The sequence below is a fragment of the Chiloscyllium punctatum genome, chromosome 5 (genome assembly GCF_047496795.1).
Source record: "Chiloscyllium punctatum isolate Juve2018m chromosome 5, sChiPun1.3, whole genome shotgun sequence".
Lineage (NCBI taxonomy): Eukaryota > Metazoa > Chordata > Chondrichthyes > Orectolobiformes > Hemiscylliidae > Chiloscyllium > Chiloscyllium punctatum.
The window spans coordinates 115,272,287-115,286,358 of NC_092743.1; the positions used below are offsets into that span (position 1 = coordinate 115,272,287).

Sequence of the window (14,072 nt, forward strand, 5' to 3'; positions counted from 1 at the left end):
CAATTTATTTTAAGAAAAAAATCTAGAAACACCTCAATCACCACAACATGTAAAAACAACTCACCATATGCTTTTGCGTAGGCTCTGTCACAGATATCAGGAGTATGAAGTAATTGGCATTAATACAGGTTGGTCTTTTTTGGTGTTGAGTGATCGCAAAGTGATATTTAACTACTGACTAGCTGTTTCTAGGTCGAGGAGGGTAAAGAGCTCAATTTTTCTTACCAAAGTGACACCCATCATTATGGATTGATGAGTCAAGGTCTTTCTTTTTTTTCTCAGCAGAGCTGTGGAAAAGAATTCCTGGCTCCCCAGTAAAGAAGCTGGAACTTGGGAACAGAAATTCTCCCTGCACCATTCTCATGCATTTCCTGTGGAGCTCAATATAGCAAAGCTAACTAAATTTTCCAGTCATTTGGGAATTGAGGCATGACATTAGAGAGAAAGATCAAGAAAAGCCATGGAAACTATCTTGCACTATATTGAGTATTCCTTAGCTGTGAGGAGTTGGCATGTTAAATATATTTATGCAGCATGCTGTGAAATGATAAGATGTTGGATTTTACCATCTCAATTTTCCACATGGATTTTTTTATTCCTCATTCTCAGGCCATGAAATGAGCTAAATTAAAACCAAAATATGTACATGCTGGAGATCTGAAACAAAAATAGAAATCGCTGATAAAACTCAACTGGTCTGGCAGTATCTGTGGGAAGAAAGCAGAGTTAACATTTTGAGTCCAGTAACTATCCTTCTGAACTGATAGCAGCTTGGATAATTTGGTATTTATGCTGAAGACAATGTTAGATGGGAGTTCGGGAGCAGAAGTCTGTGGAGATGGAGGGGGATAAGAAAGGGATTAAGCAGACAAAGCAGTTATTGATAGTAGGCCAGGACAGAAGAGAATAAGCGATAATGAGAGCTGACAGTGGGAGAGAATGGGTAGGCTGTTCTGAAAGCAGCCCAAATCATGACAGGACTGGGTTGGGGGAGTGAGTAAGAAAAAGTGTGAGGAAAGAATCAGGTTCTAAAGTTATTGAACTTGATGTTGAGTCCCAGAGATGACAGGGTTTCCAAGCAGAAAATGAGATGTTGTTCTTCAAACTTGCGCTGAGGCTTACCGGAGCACTGCAGCCGGCCTGCGATGGAACTGTTGGCCAGGGAACATGGTGATGTGTTGAAGTGGCAGGCAACTAGAAGCTCGGATCATTTTTACAGACAGAAGGTAGTGTTCTACAAAGCATCCACCCAGTGTAGAGCAGATGACATTGTGAGCAGTGAATAGTATACATGAGATTGAGTGAAGTGCAGATAAATTACTTCTTACCTGGATGGTGTGCCTGGGGCCTTGCACACCATCCAGGTAAGAAGTAAGGAGGGAGAAAGTAAATGGGTAGGTGTTACACCTTCTGTAATTGCATTGGAAGGTGCCGAGAGAATGTGGGGAAGTCTTAGAAATGGGAGGAGGAATGGATCAAGGTATCCTGGAGGGAATGGTCCCTGTAAAATGCTGACAAACTAGAGGAAAGGAGCTTGAAGAACTGCATCTAATTTTCTGCTTGGAGATCCTATAGCCTCTACGAGTCAACTTCAAGTTCAATAACATTAGACACTGATTCTGTGCTTCCATGTTTTTACCCACAGGCACACGCCCTGGGTACTGTCAGGCCATGGGTTGTTTTCAGTACAACCTACCTATTCTCACCCACTCTTAGTCCTATTATCACATGTAATATGTTGCTGTCAACACCGTTAACCCATTGTCTCCTACTGTCAGCTGTCATTAGCACCTATTCAACTTCTCTTCTGACCAGATTTACTATCAGTAAAACCCTCTACTGCCAACCCCTCAAATATCTCTCACGGCATATATCTCTCTCTGGCCTTCATTTCCACCTGTCTGCTCACCTCTCCACCCATCCAACCCCCAATCACATCACCACTTGTTTTTTGCTGCTATCAGTTCTAATAAATTGTCACCAGACACAATACAGTTTCTGATTATATTGCAAAGTGAGTTCCTTCAGTGAAGGGAGGCTGTATAAGTCAATACACCAATGCATTCCCAGTGGACAGCCGATGTGTTGAATTGCAGAAGCCTCATAACTGAAAACTGGCAATTGTTTACAGCAATTTGGGGGAAAGAATTCTAACAATTTGAATGCATTTTTATTTTGTTGACATGAGTAAAGAGGAAATGAACATTTTAAATATCTGTTTTATTCTTGACATTACTCAGTGTTTGGAGAACCCAACTGAAAGCAGTTAGTGGCGGGCAAGATCATATTTACTTATTATGCATAAGCAGTTTGAAAGTTACTGTTGTCCCAATGCATTGTTGAATTCAAAGTAAATTCTGTGGCTGAGTTCACAAAAATTCAATTCAAGTTTGTTGATCCCATCATTATGCCTGGAGCCTATTAAATATACATTTTCCAAAGAGGAAAAACTGGGTTTTAGGTGCAATCATGTGGAAATAGCTGCCATGTGTGAGATGACCAGTTTAAATGTTGCAGGGTAATAAAAAATTAGTATTAACTTTTCATTCGCGCAGAACTGTTATGAGATCAATTGCTTCTAAATAAACTCAGAGAACCTTTTTATAAGGGGAAAGTGAGGACTGCAAATGCTGGAGATCAGAGCCGAAAATGTGTTGCTGGAAAAGCGCAGCAGGTCAGGCAGCATCCAAGCAACAGGAGAATCGGCGTTTCGGGCATAAGCCCTTCTTCAGGAATGAGGAAAGTGTGTCCAGCAGGCTAAGATAAAAGGTAGGGAGGAAGGACTTGGCGGAGGAGCGTTGGAAATGTGATAGGTGGAAGGTGGTCAAGGTGAGGGTGACAGGCCGGAGTTGGATGGGGGCGGAGAAGTCAGGAAGAAGGTTGCAGGTTAGGAAGGCAGTGCTGAGTTCGAGGGATTTGACTGAGACAAGGTGAGGGGAGGGAAAATGAGGAAACTGGAGAAATCTGAGTTCATCCCTTGTGGTTGGAGGGTTCCTAGGCGGAAGATGAGGTGCTCTTCCTCCAACCGTCATGTTGCTATGGTCTGGCGATGGAGGAGTCCAAGGACCTGTATGTCCTTGGTGGAGTGGGAGGGGGAGTTGAAGTGTTGAGCCACGGGGTGGTTGGATTGGTTGGTCCGGGTGTCCCAGAGGTGTTCTCTGAAACGTTCCGCAAGTAGGCGGCCTGTCTCCCCAATATAGAGGAGGCCACATCGGGTGCAGCGGATGCAATAAATGATGTGTGTGGAGGTGCAGGTGAATTTGTGGCGGATATGGAAGTGTCCCTTGAGGCCTTGGAGGGAAGTGAGGGGGGAGGTGTGGGCGCAAGTTTTTCATTTCTTGCGGTTGCAGGGGAAGGTGCCGGGAGTGGAGGTTGGATTGGTGGGGGGTGTGGACCTGACGAGGGAGTCACAGAGGGAGTGGTCTTTTCGGAATGCTGATAGGGGAGGGAGGGAAATATATCTCTGGTGGTGGGGTCCGTTTGGAGGTGGTGGAAATGTTGGGGGTGGTGTCAGTGTAGCTGCGGAAGATGGACTGTTCCACATATCCTACGAAGAGGCAGGCATAGCTGGGGCCCATGCGTGTGCCCATGGTTACTCCTTTGGTTTGGAAGAAGTGGGAGGATTGGAAAGAGAAGTTGTTCAGAGTGAAGACCAGTTCAGTCAGTCGAAGCAGGGTGTCAGTGGAAGGGTACTGGTTGGTACGATGGGAAAGGAAGAAACGGAGGGCTTTGAGTCCTTCGTGATGGGGGATGGAAGTGTACAGGGACTCGATGTCCATGGTGAAGATAAGGTGTTGGGGACCGGGGAAGTGAAAATCATAGAGGAGGTGGAGAGCGTGGGTGGTGTCCCGAACGTAGGTGGGGAGTTCTTGGACTAAGGGGGACAGGACCGTGTCGAGGTATGCAGAGATGAGTTCGGTTCCAATCCTCCCACTTCCTCCAAACCAAAGGAGTAGCCATGGGCACACGCATGGGCCCCAGCTATGCCTGCCTCTTCATAGGATATGTGGAAAAGTCCATCTTCCGCAGCTACACTGGCACCACCCCCAACCTTTTCCTCCTCTACATCGATGACTGTATCGGCGCTGCCTTGTGCTCCCGCGAGGAGGTTGAACAGTTCATCCACTTTACCAACACCTTCCACCCCGACCTCAAATTCACCTGGACCGTCTCAGACTCCTCCCTTGCCTTCCTAGACCTTTCCATTTCTATCTCGGGCGACCAAATCAACACGGACATTTACTATAAACCGACCGACTCCCACAGCTACCTAGACTACACCTCCTGCAACCCTGCCCCCTGTAAAAATGCCATCCCATATTCCCAATTCCTTCGTCTCCGCTGCATCTGCTCCCAGGAGGACCAGTTCCAATACTGTACAACCCAGAGGGCCTCCTTCTTCAAAGACCGCAATTTCCCCCCAGACGTGGTCGATGATGCCCTCCATCACATCTCCTCCACTTCCCGTTCCTCTGCCCTTGAGTACTGCCCCTCCAACCACCACCAGGACAGAACCCCACTGGTCCTCACCTACCACCCCACCTACCTCCATATACAGCGTATCATCCGCCGTCATTTCCGCCACCTCCAAACGGACCCCACCACCAGGGATATATTTCCCTCCCCTCCCCTACCAGCATTCCGAAAAGACCACTCCCTCCGTGACTCCATCGTCAGGTCCACACTCCCCACCAACCCAACCTCCACTCCCGGCACCTTCCCCTGCAACCGCGAGAAATGCAAAACTTGCACCCACACCTCCCCCCTCACTTCCCTCCAAGGCCCAAAGGGATACTTCCATATCTGCCACAAATTCACCTGCACCTCCACACACATCATTTATTGCACCCGATGTGGCCTCCTCTATCCTACGAAGATACGGGAGACAGGCCGCCTACTTGCGGAACGTTTCAGAGAACACCTCTGGGACACCCGGACCAACCAACCCAACCACCCCGTGGCTCAACACTTCTACTCCCCCTCCCACTCCACCAAGGACATGCGGGTCCTTGGACTCCTCCATCGCCAGATCATAGCAACACGACGGTTGGAGGAAGATCACCTCATCTTCCGCCTAGGAACCCTCCAACCACAAGGGATGAACTCAGATTTCTCCAGTTTCCTCATTTCCCCTCCCCCACCTTGTCTCAGTCAAATCCCTCGAACTTAGCACCCCCTTCCTAACCTGCAATCTTCTTCCTGACCTCTCCACCCCCACCCCCACTCCGGCGTATCACCCTCACCTTGACCTCCTTCCACCTATTGCATTTCCAACGCCCCTCCCCCAAGTCTCTCCTCCCTACCTTTTATCTTAGCCTGCTGGACACACTTTCCTCATTCCTGAAGAAGGGCTTAACCCGAAATGTCGATTCTCCTGTTCCTTGGATGCTGCCAAACCGTTTTATAATACAAGTATAACAAATTTAGCATTTAAATTGGATTTTGTTTTAATGTTAGGACAAACGAGCATGGTGATATCATGCAGCTAAGTTATTTTTCTGTGTAAATAGAAGATTAAAAGAAAACCGCATTATTGGAAGGTCACTTCATCTCACCTTCTTTAAGTTGGTGACAGTGTGTTTAGTCAGTGCTTCCTTCATACCTGAACAATGTGAATTTGCTTTGTTTTAAAAATAAAGCAATTAAAACAATCTCCATTCCAGTCAATGTCAAACCTCAATCTAGATTAAGTGTGGATGTACTGCTTTATCATTCATCTCAATATGATTCTATTCTGCTGCAGACTGATAATAAAACCCCAAAACTGAAATTAAATTATTTGTCCATTAAAATGTCTGCTGATATACTCGCCACAACTTTTAAAAAAAATCTATTTTCAACTTTAGTAATATAAAACTGATATTTAGATATTAACAATTTTTAACTGCAATGATTTTCTTTCTGCACAATGAATGCATTCGATATAAATTGACTTAATATCCAGTCATCTAATTAAAAAATATAAAGTGAATTATCCGAGTTATCAATATTGCCAAATATGTTACATACAAAACATGCAAATTCGGTGCAGGAGAAGGCCACTCAGTCCCTTTGAGTTTCCTCTGCCATTTAATAAGTTCTTATTACAGCATCGACCCCCTTTTGTATGTACCCTGATACCTCTGAGCTCCTTTTCAGTTAGGAATCTATCTCCCTTTCCCTTAAAAATATTCAATGACCCTACCTTCATCACTTCCACATACTCATGACCTTCTGACACAAAAAAAGTCTGCCTTAAATGGGAGCTGGTTCATTTCTAAACTGTGTCCCAATAGCACTAGTCTCTGCCACTAGGACATGCATCCTTTCAGCATCCATCCTTTCAGTCATTTATGCATTCCTTTAAACTCCAATGGATACAGGCCAATGTTTAATCATAAGGTATCAGTACAATGAACCTTCTCTGAATTGCTTCTAAAGCATTTACACTGTCCCTTAAATAAGGATATGAAAACTGTACAGAGTACTCCAGATGTGATCTTACCGCTACCTTTATTCCTACTTTTACAATCCATCCCTATTGCAATAAGGAACAACTTTCCATCTGCATTGCTGTTCATTTGCAGTACCTAATTCTAAACTTTTATAATTCACATACCAAGACATCCTCTATTAGTTCCGTTAAAATTACTTAGAATTGCAAAATTTCAAACAGGCACTGGAGTTGGAAATGACTGCCATCGGGAAACTGTGTAATATTAAGTCAGATGTAATCTTAAAGTTGTGACGAAATAATATGAATGCATTGTCCTCTGCTAGAGAGGTTGAAAAGTTGAGAGTTGCTAATTACTGTGACCTGTTGAGTGGGAAATTGACATCCTTCCAAGTGGAAGAGAAGCTGAAGACCAATGGGCTGCAAAGTTATTTATAATCCTCAATACAGAAAGTGGGATGGATAGACATATGAAATCATGCTAGGTTGAGGCAAAAGCATTACCTTCTCTAAATATAGAAGAAGTGAAAATGCAACAAGTCCTAGAGTATATCCTGGCTTGGGCTGATAGGTGACAAGTAAAATTTGTGCCAAGTGCCAGTCAATGACCGTCTCCAACAAGCGAGAATTGAACCATCACCCCTTGACATTCAATGGTATTACCATCACTGGACTGGACTAGCTATATGGCTACAAAGTAGGTCAGAGACTGCAATTGACTCACCTTTTGTCTCCCCAAAGTCTATTCATCATCTAAAAGGCACAAGTCCGGAATGATGGAATTCTCCCCATTTGCCTCGATGAGTGCAGCTCCAACTACACTCAAGAATCTTTACACCACACAGCACAATGAAGTTTGCTTGATTGGGACCACACCACAGATTTTCACTTCCTCCACTACTCATTCTCAGTATTAGTAATTACTGTCTACAAGATGCACTGCAGAAATTCACCAAGCTGCTTGAGACAACACCTTCTAAACCCACTTCCACATAGAAAACAAGTACAGTAAATACATGGTAATATCAACCCTTACAAGTTCCTCACCAAGCTACATCCTGACTTGGAAATATATTGCTGTTCTTTCTCTCTCATTGGGTCAAAATCCTGTATTTTCCTTCCTCATAGCATTGTGAGTTTACATATACCCAATGGCTTGCACTGGTTCAAGAAGGCAGCTCAACACCATCTTCTCAAGGGCAATTAATTGACCGAATAAAAAAAAAACAAGTGCAATACAGAAAAAAGATTTTCCATTTGTGTAGGAGCTTTCATGTTGCCAGGGTCTCCAAAGTGTTTTACAGACAGTGAAGTACTTTTGAAGTTTTGTCACTATCATTATGTCGGAAATGTGGCAACCAGATGGTTCACAGCAAGTTCTCTCAAATAGCAATTAAATAAATTGCCAGATCATTTGTTTTAGGTGTTGGTTGAAGTTGGCCAAGACACCGGAGAACTGTCTCTTCTCTAAGTGGAATCTCTTCCACTTGAGGAGGAAGACAGGACCTTAACTTAAAATATGAAAAAATGGCACCTCTAATTTTGTACCACTGAGATCAGTCCAGATTATATGATCCGTTATCTGGAATAGAACCTGAAGCCACCATCTTCTGACTGAAAAGTACAAATGCTATCAATTGAACCACAGGGCAACACTTTTTCTAACCTTGCAATCTACTCCACAAAAGCTGCTCCAGTTACTTTGCTTAGTATGATAACTCCAAATAATTCTCTAGCTGTTTTGTTTACTTTATTCCAACAATAAATGCATATTTCAAGCAATATTTATTAAAAGCATGTGAAGCTGTTCTGATCCCTCACTTCAGAGGGAATCCTTTTCTCTTTCCTGTCCTTCCTTCTGCTTTCTAAATAACAAAACATTTGCATAACTTGGATAATGGTGAAATTCAGAGGACTAATTTTATATGGATTTCTATAATTCAAAAACAGGCCATTTGATCCAGCTGTTTTATTCTGGTGCTCATACTCCAGATTGCTCTTCTCCCACCCTATTCCATCTACCCTTCAATATATCCTTCTATTGTTTTCTCCCTCATGTATGTATCTGGCTTTCCCTTGATGGTGTTTATACTAATCACCATAAGCACTTCATGTGGTAGCAATTTGTACATTCTCACCACTCATTGAAGCACAATGTACACTTTCATGTGCAGTAACTAAGATCAGACTTCTCTTCTGAGATCGTTATCCCTATTATGGGGATTGACATCATGTAATACAGTTTATGTATGAAAAATTATTTTCTGTCAGTGAGTGAAATCTATAGCCTTGATTGATAACAATGGATGGTTCATGAGCTGACTGATAGCGCTCATCTCTTTTAGTTTCTTCAGAGGTTTTCAGCAAGTTTGAGCTTTGTATCAGGCATATTGGTGATATTAAGGTGCTTGATTCATTCCTGCTTCTGCTTTTCTTGATGGCGTTTTGAAACTTTTGATTAAGAAGACTCGCACTGGCATTTGTGATTGTACATTTATTTGTAGTCTGTAAAATCCTTTATGATTTTTACATTTAGAATTGAAAATGATTCACAAATATTATTTTAATGATAATAGAGCAGATAGAATGAAATAAAATAATTAACAAAATTTTATTTTAAGAATTTGATTTTTAATAAGCTTCAATGATGGATGTATATATAACAATGAAATCTCTAAACCAACACTTATAACAGATACAACTTAGTAAAAAAAGATTCATCACGGATAATGAATGAAAAATATTCTTTATAATCATTCAAAACTAGATATTTTGCTCTTAAAATGGAATTGTAATCTTATGGATTAAAGTGTCATTGTCTACATTTTCCAGTTTATAAACTAGAATACTGAAAGTCTGCTTAATTAAAGTGAGAAGACAAATCAATGGAATTTCACCCATTCATAAATTAATGGGTAGAACTTTGTTAATATTATCCCAAAAATACTTTAATCATTTCATTTGTTCAAATTTATGCTTAGGTCTGAATAATGTTTTCTTTAAATGTGCTTGGCCAGTGTTTTTCAGTGCAAACTCCTTCTAATTATTTTTGCATAGCTACTTGTACAGTATTTATAGCAAACCAAACCCTACACAGTATGTTTCAGGCAGCTGCTCAACAGTGCACCCACAAGGTTGGTTCACACCATTAGTTTTGAGTGTAATATGCAATTTTTGGACAGTTTCTTATCAATAAGTACGATTAATTTTGTCTTCAATGGGATGCTATCCCTCAGTACTATATGAATGAAATAAATACTATCAAGTTAGAATTGTGAGCTAAGGTAGAAATATATGTTTATAACTATTACAATCATGATGAGATTTATAGTTACTGACACACTAATGCTTTAGTTTTGCCTAGCCATTTAATTGACATATGTCTTTTGGTCTTATTTATACAAGCACAGGACAGAACTTTGGTATGTTTTTATTAAAGGAATTACACTTATTTGCATTATTTGACCCATTTTCCATTCCCATTCATCCTTTTGCCTATATAAGACTTTCTTTAGTGACCTATGTTGGCGTTGGTCAGTCTTACTTATCCTCAATATTTTAGTCCCACTAGTATTCAAGGATGTAGATATAGAAACCACTTGATTTTCTCTAATCATTTAATGTTAAGTTTGCAAAAAAGAAAGGTTAAACTCCAATGATATCACCACCTGTTCTTTGTCTCTTGCCTTCACATTTTACAGGCAAGACTAGAAAACTGGAACCGGAGTGTATCAGCTTCACTTACATCTAAATTAATACATAAAAAAGATTTCCATCCAAGTATGTATGACTGCAATTTAGCATACAAATCTGCACTTGCCTAATATATGGGAAATGTTGGCCCTTAAATGATTGTTGTAAACAGTAAATGTGTCACAATTATGACTCCGGTTGCATGGAATACTCTAACAAGTGTAAAAATAATTGTTATTGCCTTGAAAAGAGTTTTTCAACATAACTTCCATCTTGAGCACCAGCCAATGGTCCCTGCAAACTTAATTCCAACTTGAAATTTCTCAACTTTTATTTTCTATTCCGTCAGCTTTTGTTCTGAAGGTTTCCTTACGCCTGGTGCGGGTCTGAACCACTGTCTCGCTGCTTGTGGTGAATTAATGATGTGAATGTCTAAGCAGCCGTCAGATTCATAAATCACTGGAAATGAGCGGGGCAATACATAGAAGCCTTTTCTTTTTGTTTAGCAATTTATCATTTTGCTTGCACATTAATAAACAGAGCTCCCCTGAGGTAAGGCAGTGGAAGATAAATTCTTCTTCCTAATTTTCCTCAATTGCAGCCAGTAGATCACAGGTGAGAAGTAAGCTACTTATCAGGGAAAGTCATTTTTTTTGAGCTTCCTTCTACATATTCGTTGGGCATGATGAATAAATAGGCAGTTTGAACATGAAATACGACATGATACTCTGCTCTAATTCTCTTCTTTAATGCAACAGGATCTCGATTCTCCAGTCCACGATTGTCAACCAGGCCAAGCCGAAAGCGATCATTGTCCATATCCCCATTGTCTGATCCCAACTTTGACCTACAGACTATGATCAGAACCTCTCCAAACTCTTTGGTCACCATACTCAATAACTCCCGTAGCAGTTCCTCTACCAGTGGCTCCTATGGTCATTTAGCTGCTGGTGCAATAAGGTAAGAAGAATTTGCTCTTCCTCAGTGTTCATCAGATGTGTTACTTCAGCCATATAAGGAATACAGGTTTATGGTTTGCAACTTGTTTAATCTACTTATATTCAATGCTTTTTTTAAACCCTGTATTATTATAACGCTACTTTGTCCTGTCTAATGTTCCTAATTCTGTTAAAGTTTTTCAAAATACCATGGCATTAAAGGAAAGGGTATGCCTTCTGTATTGTATGTGTTAAAGGCTATAACCATCTTTATGTTCCAGAGCTAAAATCTTTTTTCATAGAGGGAAATAATGTTTCTGTTAAGGAAATACACATCCCCTAAAATAGTTTTCAAATTTTACTGCACTTTGGATTCTGCCTTTTTCCCCTTGTCCTCAGTTTTTGTTTTGTTGAACAAACTTGGTCCAAGATCATAATGAACTATCTGTCCAACCCAGAAATCAGACTCAGTAAGAAGTGCCTGCAAAAGATTCCCATTCTGTTTCACCTATTCAGTTTACACATGAACGAAATGCTTGTCGCCTTATTGTGGATGTCAGTAAGTCAATGTGCCTTACTCATTTCTTCCATTGTTAAGACTTTATTGAAGAAACAAGGTTTCGGTTTAAATAGCAGTATTTAATTAATGCCAGGATTGACCAAACCTAACTAGGAAGGGAGAAACAGTGCCACAACAATTCACTGGGGCTTTACTAAGTGGAAAACTATCACCTGCTGCAATGGTGTTTGCTTTGATCGTGCTTTACTTTCCTCCTGATGATCAGAAAAATGTAAATGATTCTGTGCTGCTGACCTTTCTTCATGTTTTGTCATTTGTGAATTACTCTGATTGCATGAATATATTGTGTTGCAGAACAAAGTGAAGCTCCTTTATGAAGACTGCAGGTTGAAGTCTGTTGTTGAATGTGGTGTCTGTTGACTCTCTGTAAAGCTCACAGCACAGCCAGGAATAGCTCAAGTTTCCAGCGTCCCAAAGGGATAGCAAGTACTTCAGCTGAAATAGGAAAAAGAAGGCAGCAAGTGCCAGCAATTTTTTGCAGTTTGAGAGAAGACAATTTCAGTAATTTTTTTTTTGTTTGATTTGTTTTGAAATAAGTCTGTTTGAGAAACACCACTGCATAATTGATGTATAGCTGTTTTACAGAAAGTTAGATGTTTCTGATGAATGCCAAGGCATATTGTTGTCTTGTGTTCTCATCACAATTGCTTTCATTCCACTGATTTTGATGTTAATTGAATAGAAGAATTTATTGGGTGTGGAATATAAGTGAATCTGAAATCAGAATCTGAAACACCATTGCTGATCCCAAGACTGGTTTAATTTAATTGCTTAAGGGCAATTCATATGACCTCTTCAATATCAGTGTTGTTCTTTACTGTTGTAAATTACTTGACGGATTAATGCTTTCTATACTATAAACAGTAGCCAAATTATCTTAAGGTAAAGTTCAGAGATCGCAATGAAGCTTGCAGTTCAGCAGATCAGAGTTATAACAATGTGCAGAACTAGTGGCTAACAAACAGACCTACTGTACAGTACATACTTGTCTGTAGGTGATCAGATCAATCTATGTGTAAAAGTACAAAATCTGATGGTGCAGATTAGGTTGTGCTATTTGTATCACAGTCATGTACCTAAAATAAGTAAATTAACTCTTGGATAACATAATCATCAGAAATATATTGTTGTGTCACATGGTCAATGTCTCTATTAGTCTATTAGATAATTTAAGAGGAGAGAGTTGAGTCACTTTGTCCTTTGATGAATAGGTAGCATATGGAAAAATAAATTGGACAAACTGCCAGAGAGCTCAGCGAACATGAAATTTACCATTAGAAGTATGCTCAAGAACAAATTTTGAGTCTGATATGCATCTTCTGATTAATACCCTATCAATCATACACTCTGTCTGCCACAGCCTTAGTGCATTGCAATAATTCATGACTATATACACACACACACACACACTCACACACACAAAATAATATGGTTTTTGAGGAGACTGGTTTCATACATTTTCATGAAAATTAGATTTTTGTTGTTTTATCATTAGCTTGCTCCCTACTCTCTTCTGTGGGTCACAAACCTCCTTTGTGAATTGTTTCCTACTCACATTTCCACAGCGCATTCCTGCATATTCAAGACTGGGCTGACCTGCTGTACAGGTAACCTGGAGTAAAGTACATTTGCTCCATCATTGACATTAGTAATGCCCCTTCCTTCAATTAGATTACTTACAGTGTGGAAACAGGCCCTTTGGCCCAACAAGTCCACACCGCCCCGCCGAAGCGCAACCCACCCCTACATCTATATCTACCCCTTACCTAACACTACGGGCAATTTAGCATGGCCAATTCACCTGACCTGCACATCTTTGGACTGTGGGAGGAAACCGGAGCACCCGGAGGAAACCCACGCAGACACGGGGAGAATGTGCAAACTCCACGCAGAGAGTATATCACACCTTAGTGCTTGTCCTTCTTGCCCACTTCATCCTCAAATTTGTTGTCTCTATTTTCTAGACTACATTTGCTGAGCATCCACCCTTCTTCCCAGAAAGGTTTTGCATCCACAGTTACTGCTGCTTCCTACAAGAGCATAGTCGTGATTTTCACTTAACAAAACAATGTCTCGCAAGTTATGTTTGAAACAAATAAAAGAAGTTCTGCAATTAACGCTGGCATTTCTACACCTATAGGTTTACAGAGTCACATCCCTCCATGATCTTTGATGCCCTTCTCCCTGTTAAAAAGATTAAACTGACTCTTATCCAAGTCATTCTTTCTGATATATCCTCCATCTTTGCTTATCTTAATTTTAAGGGACACAGATTTGAATGTCTCTGGAGGGTAACTGGTTAAATATTCATTTCCAGATTTGGCTGGAACACAATGAATTATCTGTTGGTCTACCACTGAAGCCTTTCTTTTCCCTCCAGTTTTGCCTCTAAATGTAAATGCAAGAAGCTCATTGACATTTTATTACA

General features: G+C 40.8%; 1 protein-coding gene across 6 annotated transcripts in view; it reads left to right on the forward strand.

The window, feature by feature from the left end:
- Positions 1-14,072, forward strand: part of LOC140477368 (transcriptional activator GLI3-like) — a 382,249-nt gene that overhangs the window by 304,958 nt on the left and 63,219 nt on the right. For all 6 annotated transcript variants that reach the window (XM_072571153.1, XM_072571154.1, XM_072571155.1 and 3 more), the window contains one exon: positions 10,885-11,086. In XM_072571153.1, the coding sequence (XP_072427254.1) occupies positions 10,885-11,086 (202 nt within the window). The remainder of the gene's footprint in view (positions 1-10,884; positions 11,087-14,072) is intronic.